Genomic DNA, 24,930 nt, shown 5'->3' with positions numbered 1-24,930 from the left:
GGCTGACACACTAAGGTTTGTTTTGCAGGGTGCATTGAGCTGATTTCAGGTCAATCCGGTTTAGGGGGTCAAACCTAAGTGTTGTTTTGTTGGGGGGGTTTGATAACATGAAGGTTAGAAGTGAAGAAATGCGGACTTCAAAATATACAATCTGTTACCAAGTTTTGAGCAAATCTTTTAAAGGTATTCAAATAAAACAGTGGTGTCCTAACTACAGCAGGCGGGCGAAGTATGGCCCATCGGCTTCCTCAATTTGGCCCGTGAGACGTCATAAGTTCAATAAGGATACGGATCGCGGGGCGTTTACAAATTAATTTTAGATATGGTTGTTACAAATTTGCCACCATCTTATAGACTATGTGAACGCAGTAAATCAGGTCAATGACCATGCCTTGTGCTTTTAAGAGGATGTAGCACAGCAATTATTTAAACGACCCAATCCAAACAACCTTCCCTAGTAATGGCGCAAAAAACCTGCAACCAACACAAAAAGTCAACACACATGGTCACACATAACACAACCTGCTCACTGAACTTTGTGGATGTTATAAAAAAAAAAAACATCTAAGCGTCATAAAAATTTCAAAATTGGGAAAAATGCAAAACACTCTACACGCACACAATTTTAACACTGTTTAGACCTCCAGGACAAACAAGTCCTCATGGAGTTGTATGTGTATAAAACATGTTCGGATTCATATTTTTGTTTAGCTTTTTTTCCTCGAATCAGTCCGGCATAAAACATAAATAAAATAAAAACAAAACATGTATCATATTTTTTGTTTTTTAATCCCCCTTTGAATGCCAATTTGATCTGATTTTGTCATAGTTTTTTATTTGGAAAAATTGATTGAGTAATAGGTAAAGGGCTCAGGGTACTAGGGTAAAGATCAGGCCAACAGTACAACAGTGAGTCTCAAACTATGGTATGGGTACCACTAGTAGGTACAGGGGCTACATCAAGTGATACACCAAAGAATCACTCAATTAGGTGATTTTTTGTTTTTTTCCAATATTTAAAAACAGTTTTACTGTCAAACTGTGTACAATGTTGCAGTGGCATATTAAATATACTTGTTAAATAAAACCTCTGCTTTGTTTTTAATGAAGACTTAGGCCTGCTATGCTACTGTTGTTTTTAAATGTTGGTCATTATGTTGTTACTTGGAGAGCAAAGTTTTTTCTGAGGTAGTACTTGGTGAAAAAGGTTTGAGAACCGCTGCAGTACAGTATGTAGGATTTGTAATAAAACTAATGTTAATATAGTGTTGCTGTTTCTAATATCAGGGTTTAATTTTAAAGATAAATATTAGAATTTGTTTGGAATTACAGGTGACAATTTTGGGAAATGTTTCATACACCTTAACTCCCTGAGGACTTGTTCATGCTGGTGGAGCTTAACTGCCAATACATTATGTATGCCCCAGAAGGTTAAAATACGTAAGCAAGTTTTTTTACTGCGATTAATCGCAATTATTCAAAATTCCAAAGTGTGATTAATCCAATTTGAAAAATTAGTATTAGCATAGTTGGCAAACACAATATAGATTTTTGCAGATTTTATAGACCAAGGAGTTCCCTGTTATAAGTTAGTGTGCCCTTGTAATGATTGCCAAGATGTTAATTTAATATAAAAGTCGCACCTTGATGCATGGTAACACTGCATTGTCAAAAATGAATATTCACTGTACTATCTCTGTGTACTGTATGCGCCCCATACTGGAGATGCATCGACACGTTCCATATTGTAAGGGCTAGGAGAGCAAAATTCTATAATTTAATGTTGAAAATACTGTTAGTATTCAATTCTTTTGAGGGCACGAGGGAGCCAGGAGGCAGTCTGGCCCGGCACGTTGCTTTTGCACACAGCAGGGTTGCTAATGAGCACTGGGTGTTACCACATGTACCTGAATTATTTAACTGCTTCCAGGAAGACGAGAGAACTCCTTGTGATAACAAACAGTCTGCATGCCATGTAAATATTCTCAAAGACGGCAAACATTTCACCGCTGAAAAAGCTGAGCTAACAGGCAACCAGAATATAAAGTACAGGTGCATATCAATTAGTACTTTTTAAAATTGCAGGTACATTTGTTACAGTTAATGATTATGTTTTCATTATTGTTGCAGTTTCAACTTGCTGCCATTTTGACTAAAGGTGCAAAGTAACCATTATATCATAATATTGTAATATACAAAAAGATACGGAAGAAACATATTCATTATTTTTTTCTTTTTTTTTCTTTACCAGCCATCTCGGCGGCATTGAACCAATATAGGCAAAATTTGCTATAGGATATAGATTTTACATAGGGCTGCTATGATTAGTCGGCATAATCAACATTAATTATAAAGATTAATCGACAAAGATGTGTTAATGTCGACTAGTAGCTTAATGTTTTAATTGATAGACCACCAGGAATGTTCACATTTACAGTTTTATTTGTAAATACAAGCAGCTAAATAACCCAAACCGTACTGGTTAAAAAGATTTTTGAACTGAATGTCAAGTTTACAGGACATCTTACACTTTCAGCGATGGATAGTGATTATTTTTTACTGTGGATACGTATTTTGTGCAATAAACAATTTGTTTCCCAGTAACTTATGTTTATTTTGTAACAATTGATTCAACTACAATAGATTTAAAAAATTAGTTAAAATTAAACGTCAAGCTCAAACTAATTGAAAAACAAATTGTTGACTGGTCGAATAATAGAATAGTACTAATATAATAATAATAATAATAATAATAGCATTTTAGAATTGACTAAAATAACCCTGCTGCACAAAAAACAACATATTTCCTCCTCGTGACATGACAAAAAATGCCCTACTGAAGATGCAATCTATTTTTAAGACAATTTTTGCCTGATAAACAAATACAATCCTGAGATATGAATTTGGACGACTGGCCAAGAATTGTAGATTCTTATATTTTTCTCCCCCAGCATGCTGCTGCATTTTCCTATTCAAAGCATGCAGCAAAGATGATCATCTGTTGCTGTTTTCTGCAAGGGTCCCTTTCTACTGAACTGTGTGTGTGTGTGTGTGTGTGTGTGTGTGTGTGTGTGTGTGTGTGTGTGTGTGTGTGTGTGTGTGTGTGTGTGTGTGTGTGTGTGTGTGTGTGTGTGTGTGTGTGTAATAATGTTTGGACTGGTGTATAATTTATGTTCAAACCAAGTGTCTGGTGTAGTTTTTGCTCTCTTTTCCTTTGTTTGCTCAATTTTGCATTAAATTCACTGTAATACATTTGGGGGCTGATCTTCTAAAATCCAAATAACAAGTGCTAAATGGTGTGTGCGAATAATAAAAGTGTGTGTACTTTTAGTGGGCATAATGCGAGTCATCTGCTGAGGCCGTGTGTACAATTGATAGCAAGTGCAAAAGTGGTGTTATTTCCCTTAGATGTTTGCATGCACTTAAGGTTGTAATTACAAAGACACTAATTTGTCTCCACATGTATGTTATCATACACTCCAACCTGTAGCCATTTGCCATGTTGTTGACATGCAGCACACAAATATAACTTTTCTAGGATTCATTGAAATGTGATCTAGACCAGTGTTTTTCAACCACTGTGCCCCGGCACACTAGTGTGCCATGAGATATTGTCTGGTGTGCCGTGGGAAACTATGCAACTTCACCTAATTGGTCCAAAAAATATTATTTGCAAATCAACAATTATAATCTGCAAATAATGTGCAGTTTTCTAGTGTCTGTGCTGTATAGAGCTCGGCAGGGTAACCATGTAATACTCCATATCAGTAGGTGGCAGCAGGTAGTTCTTTGCTTTGTAGAAGTCGGAACATGTCGAGGATGGTTTGTCGTGATCCCAATATGCAGAGCACAGCGGGAGACAGTGTGCAGGTAAAAAGCTATGTTACGCTTAAACCAAAAAAGAACAAAAGGCAAGTCCCGCTAGGAAAAGGCACTGAGGCATAGGGATGGCTATGCAAAACGAAAGTAAAACTGAACTGGCTACAAAGTAAACAAAAACAGAATGCTGGACGACAGCAAAGACATACAGTGTGTGTCCGTATATGACATGACAATCAACAATGTCCCCACAAAGAAGGATAGCGTCCGCACAACTGAAATAGTCTTGTTTGCCAATACAAAGCAGGTCAGGCAATAGCGCTCAAAGGAAGGCGTAAAGCTGCTACAGGAAAACACCAACAAAACAGGAAGAGCCACCAAAATCAAAGCGCAAGACAGGAACTAAAGCACTACACACAGAAAAAAAAAAAACTAAAAAAAAAAAAGACAACTTGGTGGAGTTTCATTTTTTAACGTTTCTGCTGGTGGTGTGCCTCCTTATTTTTTCAATGGAAAAAATGTGCCTTGGCTCAAAAAAGGTTGAGAAACACTGATCTAGTCAACACAACGTCTAGCATGCTGAAGGTATGCTCTGGAAAGTGCTGCAGCGTTGCTGACAAGTTTTTCCATATTGCAGATATGTTAATAATATGTCTATCATATGAACAAAAAAAACTCAGCATACACCAAAACAAGTCAATTGAATTAGTTTTCATGAAATGATATAGCTGAAAAGATATGTTTAATATATTTTTATTTATGATAACACACACACAGACAGAATATTCTCTCTCTCTTTTTCATAGCCATTTGTGCGTGACTGTGCTAGTTTGCCCGAACATTCCAGACGTGCTAAATTTAGATGCAAAACAGTTTTAATCTTGATAAATCACATTGTGTATGCTTAATAATTATATTTGTATTTCCTTCTCCCAGTATTGTTGGCGTTCTGTAATCGACATATACATTTTGCATATACGTGAAGACAGACGCGAAATGGATTGCGCTCACTATTTTGCTCATTTAAGAGACACAATTCTCTCAATATCTAAACAAAACAGCCAGATCTTCCCTTGTTGTTGACAAACCAGGATAGTGTAATATCTAATAATACATCTCATTAAAAGTGAATTATTTGTATTTTCCAGTGCTGAGGTCACTGCACTGGCTTCGGGTCACTCAGAATAGACTTTAAAAGAGCTCTGCTTGTGTCCAAGACTTGTCATTGTCTCGCACCAAAGTAAATCTCTTACATGTTAGAGCAATATGAACCCTTTCTGGCTCTGGGAAATCTTAAGGAATGCTCTACTGGTGCTTGCCAGAGTCAGGATGAGACTAGGTGAGACTGCGTTTCAGTTTTCTGCTCCAAAAATCCTGAAAACACTTATTTTTAACTGTGCATATGACAACTAAAAGTGTTTTATCTACACTCATAGCTTTTATTAATTCATGGTTATTTTAATGAAAATGTTGTATCTATAATTTTATTTGCCTTTGTGTGATTTTTATGCGTCTGTAAAGCACTTTGAATTATCTTGCGTACAAATTGTGCTGTATAAATAACATTGCGCTATACAAAAACAAAAAAAGCAGTGCGGGACAAAAAACGGACACTTTGGGCAACATTATCAGGGTCAAAGGGCACAGCAATTCCCTGGAAAACATACTGTAATAGAACAGGAGCTGGGTTTATTTTAGATGCCGGGTTGACTGTATGTGTGTGCAATTGGAACAAGACAAACAAGAATGCGTGTGTGTGTATGTGCGTGTGTGTTCTTGTATTTATTCCGTTCTTGAGACATCAACAAGGAAAAGTACCTCCCATATGAGGACCGGTGAACAAGTTAGAACTGAAATCATGGTCCCAATATGGAAAACCATTGCATCTAATAGAGAGTCGAAGACTAGAGTCCGTGAACATTGCTCCAAAGTCAGGATTTTTTGTTGATTTAATGTGCATACAAAAGTAAACATTGACAGGTGCAAAGGCAGCAATATATGATAAAACAAGATGGCAGCTGAAACAGGACTTCTCTATTCATCCCCGAAAAAAACCCGCCAGGTGAAAAGCAGATTTTACAACTTCCGGTGCAGACGTAAGACAACCCGTGACCCATATGTGACCATAGGATGAATAAGTGTGTGTCGGTTTTAAAAATGCTCCCCCTCTGGTCAACATATGAAATAACAGGTGTGTAAAAAAAAATGAAGCGCTCCCCCTCTGGTCAACATATGTAATAACAAGTGTGTGTAAGAAATTGAAATGTGCCCCCTTTGGCCAAAATGTATTTAAAAAAAATATGATATGCATATAGAGACATACTGTAATAACACAAAAAATTAAAAAAATTAAGAAATTCACTAAAAGCTTAACTTGTTTATATTTGTATAGTATGTATATATTATTAATGTTGTAAATACGAATCTTTATATATCTAGAAAGGGTGGTCCTAAATAGGTAGGCATTTTTCAGAGGTCTCAATGAGGTTACACATACAAGTATGTGTGTGTGTGTGTGTGTGTGTGTGTGTGTGTGTGTGTGTGTGTGTGTGTGTGTGTGTGTGTGTGTGTGTGTGTGTGTGTTTCAAGCACTCAACGGTGGCACTTGTGTGGTGCTTGGCATAATGGCATCAATTCCTCATTGTTTTTCTGATCATATGGGATTGGTGACAGGAAGAAGGCGGTGGTCATCCACTGACCCACACCCATCCATTCCACCACATGCCATTACGCTCTTAATGCGACCGGAGAAACTTTTGAAAATGGAGGGTTTTAGTGGTTTTCATGTTGACCCATTACCGCCGCTTCCCTCCGCTGCCTCCATAAATCTACATAACGATGCATCTCCAAAGGAAGACGCTGCAGAGACGAGGAGACAAATGGAAGCTTGAAAAACGAACAGACGACGCATCGAGATAAATGTACTGTACGGGCGCGGAATATCACAACATTGTTAAAAATTAAGTGAATTGGAATTGATTGGCGCAATGATGAGATACATTAAGTACAGCTAGGTTATCATTACGGTAATACCTGGTAGGTATAATGTTTATTCATTTAAATATGCAGAAATTAAATAGGGCATGAGTTGTTCGTTTGAGGACAAACAGAGACACATCCCATAGCTTATGAGCCTGAAAAGTCAAACAAAACTCACGCTGTGTCTAAAATCGCACACTTCTCCACTCAGGCCGAGCATTTCAAGTGCGTAAGTGCGTTTACTTATGCGCTCGCGATGCTAAGTGTAGGTATAGAAGTGCAGAAATTGAGACACATCCCTAGAGTTCAAATAATCTCATGAGACTTCAGCCTAATGAGCGTTTGAAGGGCTAACTCTGAAATGTTGGCAACATGTGAAGATAACCATAGATCAGAAACGTACAGTACAATGAGGCGTTGTGATGCATTCAACGACATGTCTGGTTGTAAACATTATCACCTGTGTAGGTGCAATGTCATCTGGGGGCAGTGTGATGCATTCAATTGCGGGTGCATCGTTTAAACACGAATGTTAAAAGGCAGTTCTCGCATTATATGATGCATTCATGGCACATGCACGGTGGTAAACTATATTTGTGATAAGGCAGTTTCCGTGTCATATAATGCATTCAATGGCACATGTATGGTTGTAAACTATATCATTATCTTTGTACGTTTGGTGTTATGTGGGGGCAGTGTAAGGCATTCAATGGCACATACACGGTTGTAAACTATTTGTTAAAAGACAGTTTTTGCATCACATGTCCGATTCAGTGGCTTAGTGGTTACAGTGTCCGCCCTGAGATCGGTAGGTTGTGAGTTCAAACCTCGGCCGAGTCATACCAAAGACTATAAAAATGGGACCCATTATCTCCCTGCTTGGCACCCAGCATCAAGGGTTGGAATTGGGGGTTAAACCACCAAAACGCTGCTGCTCACTGCTCTCCTCACCTCCCAGGGGGTGATCAAGGGTGATGGGTCAAATGCAGAGAATAATTTCGCCACACCTAGTGTGTCTGTGTTACAATAATTATATATAAGTTATCACACAACTTTTATGTTTAGAGGCTGTTGCTATAGTTATTATCTACTGTGCTCTTTTCTGCTTCATGCGAGGGCACACAACTTGTTATCTTCCACGGCATATGAGGGGTGGCCTCGCCGCAGATATTTTCTTTGTTTTAGCCCGCTAACAGCCAAGGACTTCAAGTACCTCAACGAAGATAAGACGACAGCACGCAGACGAAGCAGAGACAAGGCAATCACAAGGCCCCCCGCACATTCCGTCACGTATTGTGCGTGCTGGAGCTGCTTTGCATGATGTGTGACCACTCCCTTTAGAGGCAGCCTCAGTGATGTTAACTAGGGAACTCCTGAATAAATAGAGGAGCGCGTGGGGCTGTACCTTAGAGCGTGGTGGGAGACTGTAACTGAGTGTGCAGCCCCAAATGTTTCTCCTCATGAGCAAAATTAATTCTGTCTCTGCCTGATTCCTTCTTCTTGTCTAATAGATAGTTCGGTGTTTAACCTGACAGTGTGTGACAATCATTGGTACTTTAACTTTAACTTTAACACAATGCATTCAATGGCAAATGCACGGTTGTAAATTATTTCATCACCTAAGTATGTGTGGTGTTATGAGCATAGGCGCCGATCCCGTGGATCCGATCCCGGACAATGCCGAGCACCCACGTGAGATTGATGGCAACTTTCAATCTTTAAAATATTTTTTTTGAAATCAATCTTGTTGTAGTTAATGTGGCGAATTTGGTCTGTTTTACAAAATAATAAAGCCACAAATCATATGGGATATTAACTTTGCTGAACGTCTATTTTTTTTTTTTTAATACACACACACCGAGCACCCACTGGCAGAAATGTAGATCGCCACCTGTGGTTATGAGGAGGCATAGTGAGGCATTCAATGCCACATGCATGGTTGTAAACTATATTTTTTAAAAGACAGTTTTTGCGACATGTCATGCATTCAAGTTCAAATGCACGGTTGTAACGATATTACCTGTGTACGTGTGGAAACACTGATGCATTCAAGAGCACATGCACAGTTGTAAATTATATATTTTTAAAGACAGCTTTTGCGCCACATGATGCATTCAATGACACATGCACAGTTGTAAATGATATTACCTGTGTACATGCAGTCTTAAGTGGGGGCAGTGTGATGCATTCAATGGGACTTGCACACTTGTAAACTATACTTGTTAAAAGACAGATTTTCGACATAAGCATTCAATTTCAAATGCATGATTGTAAACTATATTATTACCTTTGTATATGTGGAGGCACTGTGATGCATTCAATTGCACATGCACGGTTGTAAATCATATTTGTTCAAAGACAGTCCGCATGCAATTGTACATGCACAGTTGTCAACTACATTATCACTTGTGTACATGTGATGTTATGTGGAGGCACTGTGATGCATTTAATTGGACATGCACAGTTGTAATCTATATTTTTTAAAAGACAGTGTTTGCGCCATATGATGTATTCAATGGCACATGCACAACTGTACACTATATCATCACTTGTGTACGCATGGTGTTATGTGGAGGGAATGTGATGCATTCAATTGCACTTGCACAGTTGTAAACTATATATTTTTTTAAAGGCAGTTATTGCGCCATATGATGCTCATGCATAGTTTTAAACTACCTGTGTACGTGCGGTGTTATGTGGGAGCAGTGTGATGCATTCAATTGCACATGCACACTTGTAAACATTTTTTGTTGATTTGCATGCTTGCAGTGTTTTAGGGAGGCATTATAATGCTTCATGGAGCAGCAACATAGGAGAAGCATTTTCCTTCCCCGTTTGCTGCTTATGACACACCATAATGCATATTTTCTTGCAAATAATAATGAATTGCAAATAGCAGAAAGCTGAAAGCGTAACCATTACTGACTAGCATGAACGTGACCAGAGAAGCTTCACCACCCACAATGATGAATGACTGTATGTAAGCAATTGTTCTCCACCTGCAGCCGCAGGCGGCACGAATGGCACCGAGGACGGTGGAGTAATGGCCGGACTTTGTGTAACGTACAGTTGCTACCGTAAGTAGCTCTGCTGTGTTATATTAATAATTTGAGCAATCAAACAAGAATCAAAGTCCTTAGTATTCTTTTTGATGTGTTGGCATGTTTAGATGTAAAAGATTGCAAACCAAATATTACATAGTTTTCTCACGAGACTCTAATCTGGCTGTTAGCATGCTACCGTATGAACACATTTTGTTGTAAATTACACAAATTATATTTATATTAAGGGTAATTAGAGTCACCCGCCTCTTCAAAAGGTTTACATATCATTGCAGTGACTATCTTTTAGGTTGGGGTGTAGCACTATTTTATCTCCGTCCCGCTTGTCTGTTTTGGTTATACACATCCATCTTTTTCTTCATCTTCTTGATGTCCGTCCATTTCTTTTTTATATTTCAGCCTGTGTGTGGGTCTCAGAACCTACAGGATTGACAGGCTCACAATCTCAACCCTTTTTCGTTCGCTCGAAACATGAGAAAGATGCACGTCATACTGACTCCTACTGAAATTTGAGGCCTTACTTACTAAGATCCAAATACCACGTGCTAAACAGTATGTGCAAACTATGTTGCTGGTGATCTACAAAGAGAATTGATGACAAGTGCTAAAGTGGTGCAGACCGCCCTATTCTAATTAGCTTTTTGCGTGTATATCGTCTTTAGCCATGGAGACACTCAATTTTCTACACATGTATGGCATCATATGGTCCAACCAGTGGCGTTTTGTCACACACATAATATAAACCACCTATTCTATTGAAATGCGATATAGACAAGTGAACTTGAATTTTTTAGACTGCTGAAGGTGCGCCTCGCAACACATGTTGACATAAAAAGACCGAATGGTCAAATAAATTACTCTTTTGGCTTGCAAATGTTATGTGAATGTGTGACATCTTAATCTGACCCTTTTTAGTAATAACTGCAAAAAGTTGTCAACATAAACCGAACTCATACTGTAGGCATAGGGGGGTTGTTACATTGTACTGAATGACCATATGTTAATGTAGATGAAATTGTGTAGTCTTGTATAGGCTGTGTATTTTTTTTTTATATTTTATTTATTTACCCAAGCCAATTAGGGCTGCATTTTGTGCACCCTTGATGTAGAACTTGACAATGTGGGCCTCCCAGAATAGTGTTCTCGCCAATTGACCTTTCATGGTGGACGCACCATGAATACTCATGAATTCCATGCCGATTCACGTAAAATCTAGCCCTACCTACAGTATGTACTTGTGCAATGACAATAAAGACCTATCCTATCCTATATGTTATACCTAGGTTGCATCGACCTGACTCAGCACCGGCTAAAGCACTTGGAGGGAAAAAGTACATTCATAGCGAACTGCTTCTTGTTAATGTTACAATTTTCCATGCCAACAAAGAAAGCATGCCTGATAGAAAGCACTCAAATATATATGGCTTAATTTTTCAAGCTAGCACAATTGTAATTTACACTGGATATGTCATACACATGATACTGATTTGCATTGGCAATTTTACACCTACTAAGTTGGCGATGAGGTGGCGACTTGTCCAGGGTGTACCCCGCCTTCCGCCCGATTGTAGCTGAGATAGGCTCCAGCGCCCCCCGCGACCCCAAAGGGAATAAGCGGTAGAAAATGGATGGATGGATGGATAAGTTGGTAATAAAAACTACAACTAAGACAAACGTTACAATCAAACAGCTGGTGTGTAATACTGTAAGTACAATACTTAAGTCCTGATTTACTGAAGGTTTGCATGTACCAAAACATGTGCAAACTTGATAGCACATGCAAAGCTTATCTACTAAACGTGTGCAAAGTGGATTGCATCTGTTAAGTGATTAGAATAAGGGGTGCAATCCATTTTGCATCTGTGTCTTCATTAATATGCAGAATATATGCTGATGATCAAAACGCCCACAATACTGGGAGGAGAAGATGCAAATGTGTTATTTAGCACACGCAATGAGGTTCATCAACACTCATCACTGTTTTGCGAGCACTATTTAGTAATTTGTTTAGCACCTCTAAAATGTACGTGCAAACTGAGTTAAACACTGCACATAGTCCGTCCTATGTGTGTGTCAACATATTTGCATGGTCTGTCAGATATAAAAAATATTAAACATACAGTCTATTCAGAAACATCCTTTTATAGGTTTATAGCTGTCTATTCAGAAACATCCTTTTATAGGTTTATAGCTGCATGCTAGGTGCCTTAAGAGGCTGGTTAAAACAAATTAAATTGATAAGTTTTGGTGTCAACCGGCGTTTTTTTTAATCCTGTATGTTTATTCATTTATAACAAATATAAACATTTGTCCTGTATGAAAAAAAATTATTTAAGTATGCATTTTTTTGCGTCTTGAGCACAGCAAGTGCAGCCTCTCTATGATGAGCATACTGTACCTTCACGCTGAGAAAAAAAAGGGGGGGAAAAAGTGGGTTCTGTTGCAGATGCACTTTGGACTGTGTCTAAAATGCCCATTAAAAGTGAAACATGTCTTCTGCATGTTTGAAAACATAAAATGCCACAGATGGGAACACGATAACGTGAATGTGCAGTAAATAACCTTCAAACTGATACCAAACCACTCATTGCTCATTGTCATAACAACCTACTTTCCACCACTTTACAATTGCACACACAGTGTTAAGTTAAAGTTCCAATGATTGTCACACACACACTGGGTGTGGTGAAATGTGTCCTCTGCATTTGACCCATCCCCATGTGAGGGGAGCAACGAGCAGCAGCGGTGGCCACGCTCAGGAACCATTTTGGTGATTTAACCGCCAATTCCAACCCTTGAGTGCCAAGCAGGGAGGCAATGGGTCCCATTTTTTGTAGTCTTTGGTATGACTTGGCCGGGGTTTGAACTCACTACCTTCCAGTCTCAGGGCGGACACTCTAACCACAAGGCCACTGAGCTGGTCAGCAGATCACTCGCCACATGCCTATTAATAGTACACAGTATTGGATCTTAGAAAATCAGACCCTTACAGTATGAATAAACACTTTGTAGGGCTCAACAAAAGACAAGACTTGGACATTCAACTGAGTGGCAAATACTACTTTCTGGCTACGGCAACACACCTGGGACAAACTTAATAAAATGCATACTTGCAAATGAGACTCAGAAGTGTAAGAAAACAAGATATAACCACTGGACAGTACAATTATCATTATCAGTGTGATGTTAATTTTTAATTAAAAATTATTTAAAAAAATATTACACAAATTATTAAACAAATACACACAGAAAAGTACAAAAAAGTGATACCAGGGATTACCAATACTGATTCCCAGGTATCCGGAAATTAAATGTGAAAGGTACCCATCCCTACACGTCATGAGAACAAGCCATGTTGTTTTTGTCAAAGCTGATGTTGCTGAGACCTAAAATGGCTCATACTGGTCTATGGAGGCATTCATGTGCTCACTGCATACTGTATATACATAAATACGTATACACACACTCTGACTGCCCATTACTGCAGATGATGGGCCATGGAGGCCAGCGAGGCATGCTCACATAAAGGCACAGCTGCAGCACAATTCAGACTCCTCTCTCTTCACGCTTGGATTTAGTCCAGCAACATCCAACAGAAACCCCAGCGCTGCTTCCTGTCCTTTTAACGCACACAGTCCGCCCTTGTACCATTAGCAAATGTGTGTGTGTGTGTGTGTGTGTGTGTGTGTGTGTGTGTGTGTGTGTGTGTGTGTGTGTGTGTGTGTGTGTGTGTGTTTGGGGGGGTGGGGGGATAGGGATTTCTAGATGTGTCTTGGCTCTCCAAGCAAAGCCTCCATCATCTTCACCAACTCGAATGAAAAATCAATGCAGCTCATTGTGATTCACTCTTTATCTTTAGCACATCTCATGCAGACTAGAATGGCTCTCACAGAAATATACATTTGACATGATCTAATATTTCGAACTGGAGAGCAAGGGGGTGTAGTCAACACTTTTTCCACCGACAGTCGCATCAAGAAAAAATTCAAAGATGTGTGGGGGCGGGGGGGGACCATTTTTAGTGTGGTGCTGGTTGTTGTTTTTGCTAGTAAAAAGGTATTTCCTGAATTGAACTTGCTGTGCTTCCGAAGTCGTCTTGTTGATACAAAATCATTCAAAAGTAAATGTCAGGCTTGTCCCTGACAGTTTGACTGTGTTTTAGTTTTTTCTCTGCGTTTGTCTTAGTTTTCTGTCCAGCACTTTTATTTTGTCTTTATTTCCTACTTGTCTCCCTGAGTGCTGTCCCCTCAGCTGTGGCTGATTGACACCTGGCCACACCTGGTGTCAATCAGCCAGCTGCTATTTAAACCTGCCTTCCCCTCCAGTCAGTGCTGGATCATTGTCATTTCTACTTGTCGTTGTCAGTGTAGCTGGATGCGGTAGCGGTAAGCTATATTCTGTAGCTGTTTGTAGTCTGCTGTCTTTTTGTTCCTCGTCTTCCAGTTCTTGTTTCCCTGTTTCCTGTTCCTAGTTCCTGGTTTGTGTTTTTTCCTTTATTTTATAAACATTAAATCTTGTTTTCCCGCACAATGCCTTCCGCCTTCTCTGCATCTTGGGGTTCGGCACCTACAAACTCTGACATAATAATCCAGCCTAGTACGAACCTCGCGGAGATTTCCTTGGCGGAGAGACTTAACAAAGCTTTATCGTTGATGGCCGAATCAAAAAAAAGCTTTGCCTCTTTTTGTGATCCCTCCCACCCATTCCTGTCCTGTGTTGGTTTCTCGTGGGACGTCTTGGATCCGTCCCTTGAGGGGGGGGTTATGAGTAGCTGTGCAGCTGGGGAGGCACAGCTACTCCTCACCCCAGTGGGTCTGCAACAGACGGCGCCATCCTCTCCGGTGGGCCGGCAGACGCCACCATGCAGTCCGGTGGGCCGGCAGACGCCACCATGCAGTCCGGTGGGCCGGCAGACGCCACCATGCACTCCGGTGGGTCTACAACCTACGGCACCACCATCCTGTCCGGTGGGCCAGCAGCAGAGTGCGCCACCATCCTCCTCTCCGGTGGGCCAGCAGCAGACGGCGCCACCATCCTCCTCTCCGGTGGGCCAGCAGCAGACGGCGCCACCATCCTCCTCTCCGGTGGGCCAGCAGCAGAGGGTGCCACCATCCTCCTCTCCGGTGGGCCAGCAGCAGAGGGCGCCACCATCCTCCTCTCCGGTGGGCCAGCAGCAGAGGGCGCCACCATCCTCCTCTCCGGTGGGCCAGCAGCAGAGGGCGCCACCATCCTCCTCCCCGGTGGGCCAGCAGCAGAGGGCGCCACCATCCTCCTCCCCGGTGGGCCAGCAGCAGAGGGCGCCACCATCCTCCTCTCCGGTGGGCCAGCAGCAGAGGGCGCCACCATCCTCCTCTCCGGTGGGCCAGCAGCAGAGGGCGCCACCATCCTCCTCTCCGGTGGGCCAGCAGCAGAGGGCGCCACCATCCTCCTCTCCGGTGGGCCAGCAGCAGAGGGCGCCACCATCCTCCTCTCCGGTGGGCCAGCAGCAGAGGGCGCCACCATCCTCCTCTCCGGTGGGCCAGCAGCAGAGGGCGCCACCATCCTCCTCTCCGGTGGGCCAGCAGCAGAGGGCGCCACCATCCTCCTCTCCGGTGGGCCAGCAGCAGAGGGCGCCACCATCCTCCTCTCCGGTGGGCCAGCAGCAGAGGGCGCCACCATCCTCCTCTCCGGTGGGCCAGCAGCAGAGGGCGCCACCATCCTCCTCTCCGGTGGGCCAGCAGCAGAGGGCGCCACCATCCTCCTCTCCGGTGGGCCAGCAGCAGAGGGCGCCACCATCCTCCTCTCCGGTGGGCCAGCAGCAGAGGGCGCCACCATCCTCCTCTCCGGTGGGCCAGCAGCAGAGGGCGCCACCATCCTCTTCTCCGGTGGGCCAGCAGCAGAGGGCGCCACCATCCTCTTCTCCGGTGGGCCAGCAGCAGAGGGCGCCACCATCCTCTTCTCCGGTGGGCCAGCAGCAGAGGGCGCCACCACCATCCTCCCCGGTGGGCCAGCAGAGGGCGCCACCACCATCCTCCCCGGTGGGCCAGCAGAGGGCGCCACCACCATCCTCCCCGGTGGGCCAGCAGAGGGCGCCACCACCATCCTCCCCGGTGGGCCAGCAGAGGGCGCCACCACCATCTTCTCCGGTGGGTTCTCCCACACCGGCGGACGAGCCGCCTCGCCAATTGCGGCGGCGTTCAACTCGCCGTCGCCACCTAACTCTTCCCCGCTGGTTGCGGGGACACTTAGCCTGGTGGCCCACCTCCTTGTCCTCCCTCCACCCTCCGTGACTTTGGACTTTTTTGGGGCGGGGTTCTAGAACGTCTGGTATCCGTTATAGGAAGGGGGGCTACTGTCAGGCTTGTCCCTGACAGTTTGACTGTGTTAGTTTTTTCTTTGCGTTTGTCTTAGTTTTCTGTCCAGCACTTTTATTTTGTCTTTATTTCCTACTTGTCTCCCTGAGTGCTGTGTCCCCTCAGCTGTGGCTGATTGACACCTGGCCACACCTGGTGTCAATCAGCCAGCTGCTATTTAAACCTGCCTTCCCCTCCAGTCAGTGCTGGATCATTGTCATTTCTACTTGTCGTTGTCAGTGTAGCTGGATGCGGTAGCGGTAAGCTATATTCTGTAGCTGTTTGTAGTCTGCTGTCTTTTTGTTCCTCGTCTTCCAGTTCTTGTTTCCCTGGCATCCTGTTTCCTGTTCCTAGTTCCTGGTTTGTGTTTTTTCCTTTATTTTATAAACATTAAATCTTGTTTTCCCGCACAATGCCTTCCGCCTTCTCTGCATCTTGGGGTTCGGCACCTACAAACTCTGACAGTAAATGCCGGGTTACATCAAACGTATCAGTAACGGCGTTGTAACGTATAACAAAGTAGTTCATTAGATTACGTGTTACTAGTAAAAGTAACAGCGGTATATAATATGATTTGCGTATTTGATTTGGCGTGATCTTGATTGGGATGTAGCAAAGAAATGTGCACACACGTTAATACATAAAAAAAATTTGCGTGCAACATTTTCTAGATTTGAACATATGCCAATATTTATTTAAAAATAATACAGGAGGCCCCTGGACTGCCAGAGAATAAGAAGATGGAGCAGGAGAGATAGGTGTTCCCAACTTAAGGCCTTACTGACTAAGATCCAAATACCACGTGCTAAACAGTATGTGCACACTATAAAATTGTGTGTACTATTAGTGGCCGTGTTGCTGGTGATCTACAAAGAGAATTGATGACAAGTGCTAAAGTGGTGCAGGCCGCCCTATTCAAATGAGCTTTTTGCGTGTATATCGGCTGTCATCATGGAGACACTCAATTTTCTACACATGTATGGCATCATATGGTCCAACCAGTGGCCTTTTGTCACACAAATATAATATGAACCACCTATTCTATAGAATAGCGCTATTACTAACGGTCAAACCCTGGCCGAGTCATACCAAAGACTATAAAAATGGGACCCATTACCTCCCTGCTTGGCACTCAGCATCAAGGGTTGGAATTGGGGGTTAAATCACCAAAAATTCTTCCTGGGCGCGGCACCGCTGCTGCTCACTGCTTCCCTCACCTCCCAGGGGGTGATGGGTCAAATGCAGAGAATAATTTCGCCACACCTGGTGTGCGTGTGACAATCATTGGTACTTTAACTTTCACTTCACTTTATTCCGAACACTGATCATCAGCCAAATTTATGTCATGTATATCGTATATCAACCATATTTCACTATCCGAGTAGGTGACATTAGCTGGACCAACTTAAAGCAGCACTAAGTAACTTTCCAACTTTCATAAAATATTTTCATAACTTTTGGGATGATACATGGACTTACAACTAGTTGAATGACACCTCTGTCACGGCCCGGGGGGGTCTGTATCGCTCTGACTGGCGTTAAGCAACATTGAGGAGGGTGGCAAGAACCCTGCTCCACAAATAACTACAAATGTGCACATTACTTTACGGCATAAGCCACTCCCCCTTTTCCCATTTGTTATAAAGACAGTTTTCGATGCAAACGCCTGCGTGCAATTACTGCTATTATGGCCGAAGCCGTAAAACAGCAAAAAAAATGACAAGTTTTGTCTGAAAAGACAAAAAAAAAGGGAGGCTACCCGGATAAAAGGACAGTCAAGGATCAAAAATGGCCCGGCTTTTGCTCGCTGGCGTGAGCTAAAAGACGAGGAGGGATTTCAGACTGATGCTGTCTTGGCTCTGTTTCTGCTGGACAATACGTTCCTTTCGATGCTCAAATCAAAATTATAACGTTAATATTGGATAATTTGCGTCGTAGCAATAAATAGCCACGCTCGTGGTAGTTCGCAGTTCCACACTGACACGACCAGCCATGCAACAAACTCAAAAGTACCGTATAAAGAAAAAACAATGCAATGACTGCAACCTGGAATATAAAGTTTGAGTAAAAGATGTAGGTTCCTACTGTGGAAAGATCAGTCATACTGAATAATTTGGGTATTATCGTGTCAGTTTGTATGTGCGTGACAGTAGTTTCTGACGATATGTGCTAGTCCTCATGGGAAATGTGGTTTTCCTTCAGACAAAACACTACCGTTTGGTCCACTGGCCCCGCCACAATCAGTTTTGGTTGATTTTGTAAGTTCTTAAGTTGGGCTTTAAGTGGGTTCCACTCCATGGTTGTTTAAGGCCACAACCACGAGGGGAGCCACATGGTCATGGCCTGGGCTTTTGTAAATATTTAAAGAGTTTTTCTTTCATATAAATCTATCATTTATAAAATATGATGTCATAAAAGTTAAGATAAAATCTATTTTGATGTAAATAGGCAGCATTAGACACATTTTAAGTCTCATCTTTGCATTTCATAGCACAGAAATGTGGTGTGTTCAAGTAACCGTGATCATAGTTCGAAACAGAGCTGTCACTACTTTTTAAAGTCAGGAGAGGCTCAACCTCCATTAAATACACTATACATGATAATATTGATAGCAATGATTATAATTATTCAAATAATAATAATGATGATAATTAGTCCCCAAAATTGTACTTTGTACCAAATAAGTTAGGATATTTCTGGGAGTCTTTAGCTCCCTTCAAAATGTCTAATGATGCTAACGGTTTGAACACTTGATGAACATTATATAATGAATCAAAGACATACAAATGTAAATATTGTAGTTCTGATCATGAAATGCGCCATCTACTGTCCTTCCAGTTAATCACGTTGGGAAGACTAGCACCTGCATAGAACGTTTGATAGGAGTATGCAAGAGGAAACTGGTTTACAATCGCATAATCTAGATATGTTAATCTCATCTTTAAAATGTCTAAAACTACATTAATTTGTTTTCCATAAAACATCTTAGGAGAGATTCCAAACTGCAAGCTACTTGTAAAAACCTTATTAAAGTTTTTATATGTGTAGTTAGCTTCAAACAAATTAAGTCAATCATTAGTTTGTCAGTGCATTTAAACATACTGTGGGTCAGTGAGGTTAGCTTTACAGGAGTCTATAAATAACACATAAGTAATGTTAAAGACCGAAATGAGGCCATCGGAAAAACTTGCCCTCAAGCTCAAATTATTGACAAAGTGAAAATAATGTAATTTTGTTGAGTAATTATTTTTTTAAAAAACAAAAAATGAAATGCTGCATAAATTTTTAAAAAAAATAAAAAATTATGGATTAGATTTATATACCACTTCAAAGCGCTAATGAAAACTTAAAATCCATCATTCAGTCACTCATTCACACCTGGATGGTGAATTAGTGACTGCTGGAGGGAGACTGACGGAACATGGCTGCCATTGTGCGCCCAGGGCCAACATTCATTCACATTCATACACCAGTGTGAGCGGCTCTGGGAAAGAGGTGATTGAAGTGTCTTGCCCAAGGACACACCGGCAGTGACTAAGATGGTGGAAACTGGATTTGTACCAGGAGCCCTCAAGTTTTGGACGACCGCGCTACCATCTGAGACACACCGCCCTTAAAAAGGTTAATATAATAACTAGCAAGCACAAGGCATTGATACAACATTAATTATATGAAAACTGACTTCAAAAACACGGAATTTGGATTAATCATGATTAATCACAGTCAAAATTTGCTTAAGTAAAATTAAGAAAACACCAACAATCAGAATGTCATCTAGGAACACTTTTAAACGTTTTACTTGAATGTTATTTATTTGCTCAAAACTTGGATTACAGTTTCATCTAAAATTCTTTCAGGCTGTATTTTGTAGTGAAATTTGCCAGCGAGCACACCAGTCGGAGTCTCATCACTCATTTTTGTACTGACGTAGACATTGATCTGATCACTGACTGTGAAAGAACTGGGCAAAATACGGCCCTTTGAGAATCTTAATCCGGCATGACGGACGTTAATATTTTCTTACCTTTAACATCGAAACTCTAGCCGCCATTATGTGCAGTGCCGTATTCATATTACCGTAAATCTTGAAGTAGAGAAAATATTCTAATGGTTGGAATCTGTGTTTTTGAGTGATTTATGCGTTGTTACGGTAACCTACGTCACAGCAGCTCCAGGCAGACGAGGCACCAAGCAATGTGGGTGGGGTTTGTTTACAGACCGGCCAGCCTGCATGAAGATTTTAACTACAAGGTTTTGCAGAAAAGTTATACTATATGAAATTGTAGGGGGTTTTTGTACCCTTTGCGTTCATATTTGGCAGTGTTTATTGCCTTTTGCTTGATTGTAAAATGTGTCGATCACAGAAGAGGTCTGAGAAATATAGGAGCGACGTTCATACAGTATGTTGTTAATATTCCGTGTTTTATTGTTAATAGTTAATATTGTAAATCCCACAATTTTTGTTTTCATGTACATTCTGGCTGTCTCAGTAAAAAATTCAAGATTCCATTTCATTTTTTTTAGGTGAACCGTCATAACAGTTTTAGCATTCAATCAGACATTACTAAAGTTAAGTTAAAGTACCACTGATAGTCACACACACTAGGTGTGGTGAAATTACCCTCTGCATTTGACCCATCCCCTTGTTCCACCCCTGGGAGGTGAGGGGAGCAGTGAGCAGCAGCGGTGGCTGCGTTCGGGAATCATTTTGGTGATTTAAACCCCAATTCCAACACTTGATGCTGAGTGCCAAGCAGGAAGGTAATGGGTCCCATTGTTATAGTCTTTGGTATGACTCGGCCAGGGTTTGAACTCACGACCTACCGATCTCAGGGTGGACACTAACCACAAGGCCACTGAGCATTATTATTGGAAGTTTTTGTATTAGTGTTCCTAAAAAAAAGGGACCTTAGCATTAGCACATATACTGTACAGCAGATGTTTACAGCTAAATATGCATCTTGTACACACCAGCACCCGGCCACATTTTTCCCTCTCGATGTGGCCCTGAGTCAAAATAAATGGCCAGGTCTGAGTTAAGGTAAACATACTTTACACGATTAATCTAAGCATGTTCACGATTAATGCGATCAATTTTTGTGATTAATCACATTAACTCGTTAATTTTGACAGCCTTAAAAATATATAGTGTTTTTCATCATGAAAAACAACAACAAACAAATGCTATGTCTAGCAATAAAAGATTACAGTTGGTACAAAATGCGGCTGCTAGACTTTTGACAACAAGAAAGTTTGATCATATTACGCCTATACTGGCTCACCTGCACTGGCTTCCTGTGCACTTAAGATGAGACTTTAAGGTTTTACTATACGTATAAAATACTAAACTGTCTAGCTCCATCCTATATTGCTGATTATATTGAACCATATGTCCCGATAAGAAATCTGCGTTCAAAGAACTCCGGCTTATTAGTGATTCCCAGAGCCCCCCAAAAAAGTCTGCGGGCTATAGAGCGTTTTCTATTCAGGCTCCAGTACTCTGGAATGCCTTCCCGGTAACAGTTAGAGATTCTACCTCAGTAGAAGCATTTAAGTCCCATCTTATAACTAATTTGTATACCCTAGCCTTAAATAGACTCCCTTTTAGACCAGTTGATCTGCCGTCTCTTTTCTGCTCTGCCCCCCTCTCCTGCGTGGAGAGGTTATTAGGTGATCACAGATGATGCACTAGCTGTTCAAAGTCGGGACCCGGGGTGGACCACTCATCTGTGCATCAGTTGGGGACGTTTCTGCTGACTTGTCGCCACCTAAGATGATCCCCTGCTGGCCCCACTATGGACTGGGCTCTCACACTATTAACTAGATCCACTCGACATCCATTGCATCCCCACATCTGCGGTCCCCTCCCAGGTTTCTCATTGTGCCCATTGGGTTGAGTTTTTTCTTGCCCTGATGGGATCTGAGCCGAAGATGTCATAGTGGCTTGTGAAGCCCTTTGAGACACTTGTGATTTAGGGCTATATAAATAAACTTTGATTCATTGAAATAGTCAACATCCATCCATCCATTTTCTACCGCGTGTTCTTTTTGGGTCGCGGGGGGTGCTGCAGCCTATCTCAGCTACATTTGGGCGGAAGGCGGGGTACAGCCTGGTCAAGTCAACACCTCATCACAGGGCCAACAGATAGACAGACAACATTCACACTCACATTCACACACTCGGGCCAATTTTAGTGTTGCCAATCAACCTATCCCCAGGTGCATGTCTTTGGAGGTAGGAGGAAGCCGGAGTACCCGGAGGGAACCCACACAGTCACGGGGAGAACATGCAAACTCCACACAGAAAGATCCCGAGCCCGATTGAGCGCAGGACCTTCATATTGTGAGGCACATGCACTAACCCCTGTTCCACCGTACTGCCCAGTAAATACATTGCATGATTAATCTAAGTGTTCATGATTAATGCCATCAATTTATCAATCAACTTGTTAATTTTGACAACCTTAAAAATATATATAGTGTTTTTAATCATGAAAAATAACAACGAACACATGAAATAGTCAACAGTGGACTACCAACATTGTTATTGAGAAAAGCGTCCTACCATATTGAGCAGTTGAGTTGAGCCATTATACAAGCAGAAGTGATGTCATTATTTGCAGTTGAAAGGTCAGTCAAAGCAGCATTTAGGCTGGCAAGTGCACACACACAGATCAGCTCTCAATTAAAAAAAGGCATGAGAACAAACAGCCCCGAAACTTGCTGCATAACAGCAAGAAAACAAGCCTTTTTCTTTGGCCTTTGGCCAAATGAACAATCGTGCAGGACAATTGATCCTCCCTTATGCATGTCACAGCACATGCCTACAGGCCAACGTTTCTGCACGTCCAAGTCTCGCCTCCACATACCTTTCCGGATGAGATCTTCGATCGCCTGGTCGAAGCCCAGCCGGTGGCACTTCCTCCAAAGCCCCATGTTGGTAGAGTTGTACTGCCTGTTGCACTCGTCCGCGGCGCTCATGGCGAACAGCTGCCGCCGATTGCGGGCCAGGGGCAGCTTCTCCTCGCCGCTCCGGCTGGCCCGCAGTGGCAGGCTGTTATTGGGGATGTAGATGAAGCCCGGGTCCTTGCGGCGGCTGGAGAAGCTCTGGCAGCGCTCCTTGTACCGCCTGGCGTCGGTCTCGTACCAGTGGTCGGAGCACATCGCCACCGCCAGCATGCCCAGGGCGCATAGAGACAGCGAGAGCCCGGCGTAGAGAAGCAACTTCCCGGCAGCCATGCTCGCCTCACAGCCGCATCAGCACCACGAAGGACGGACAGCTCCTTTCTGCGGATCCCCCCCTTTTTTCTCCTCCTCCTACAGCTCACATCACCTCAGGAGAGGGGTTTTTTTTTTGGTGGGTTGCAATTGGAAGCTGAGATGTTGCAGAGGAAATAATAATCCTCTCCTTTTTTCCGTCTTGTTCTGCAGCACGATGGAGACAAGACGAGGACGCTTATCTCAGCTCAGCAAACAGCAGCACAACATGCACATCTTTAAAAAAATGGTTTTAATGAAATGGTGGCATTTATAAGGACAAAGAAAGAGGGGGTACAGGAGAAACCCCGAAAATCGTGCACCTCAACATTATCACATATGCAATCTGCATTTTGCAAGGAAAATAAAACATACCTGATGTGTACACCATGCAGCAGGAATGCAGAATGGGGAGGGATCCAGGCTCGCCGGTTGAGTCAGCAAAGCGTCCCCCCAAGATGCACGTCTGATGACGGCAGATGCAAGAGATGGAGCCCGACCGCCGACCAATCAACACCTATCTGTCTGCACAAGCATGTTAGCATAATGTGGGCTGCATGGGATTGGATTGAGCTGTTTAAAAATACCACCACCTATCCGGCACGTACCTCCTCCAATAAAACCAAATTATTCATGCAAAAAAAAACAAAAAGGGGGGGGGGCTTTAATCAAACCTCCCAATTAAAGCTTTTTGATATACACTATATTGCCAAAAGTATTTGGCCACCTGCCTTTACTCACATATGAACTTGAAGTGCCATCCCATGGAATTGTCCAAAATGTTTTGGTATCCTGGAGCATTCAAACTTCCTTTCACTGGAACTAAGGAGCCAAGCCCGACTCCTGAAAAACCAACCTCACACCATAATACCTCCACCAAATTTCACACTCGGCACAATGCAGTCCAAAATGTAGCGTTCTCCTGGCAACCTCCAAATCCAGACTCGTCCATCAGATTGCCAGATAGAAACGTGTGATCCATCACTTCAGAGAAGGTGTCTCCACTGTTCTAGAGTCCAGTGGCGACGTGCTTTACACCACTGCATCCAACGCTTTTCATTGGACTTGGTGATGTATGGCTTAGATGCAGCTGTCGGCCTTGGAAACCCATTCCATGAAGCTCTCTGCTACTGTACGATGGCTAATTGAAGGTCACATGAAGTTTGGAGCTCTGTAGCAACTGACTGTGCAGAAAGTCTTTGCACTATGTGCTTCAGCATCCGCTGACCCCTCTCTGTCAGTTTACGTGGCCTACCACTTGGCGGTTGACTTGCTATTGCTCCCAAACTCTTCACTTTTCTTATAATAAAGTTGACTTTGGAATATTTAGCAGCGAGGAAATTTCACGACTAGATTTGTTGCACAGACAGTTCCGGGCTGGAAATCACTGAGAGCGGCCCATTCTTTCAAATTGACTATCGATTGATAATACCAGGTGAGGCCCTGCGATGAGGGGCGACTTGTCCAGGGTGTACCCCGCC

General features: G+C 42.4%; 1 protein-coding gene across 1 annotated transcript in view; it reads right to left on the bottom strand.

The window, feature by feature from the left end:
* tmem178bb (transmembrane protein 178Bb) overlaps positions 1 to 23,759 on the bottom strand; it is a 216,444-nt gene extending 192,685 nt beyond the window's left edge. Inside the window, exon 1 of the mRNA XM_061960693.2 lies at positions 23,062 to 23,759. Within this exon, the coding sequence (XP_061816677.1) occupies positions 23,062 to 23,431 (370 nt within the window). The 5' untranslated portion in view covers positions 23,432 to 23,759. The remainder of the gene's footprint in view (positions 1 to 23,061) is intronic.
* Between the last annotated feature and the right edge of the window lie 1,171 nt (positions 23,760 to 24,930).

This window comes from Nerophis lumbriciformis, linkage group LG05 (genome assembly GCF_033978685.3).
Source record: "Nerophis lumbriciformis linkage group LG05, RoL_Nlum_v2.1, whole genome shotgun sequence".
Taxonomy (NCBI): Eukaryota; Metazoa; Chordata; class Actinopteri; order Syngnathiformes; family Syngnathidae; genus Nerophis; species Nerophis lumbriciformis.
This window is presented reverse-complemented; position numbering and strand designations above follow the sequence as displayed.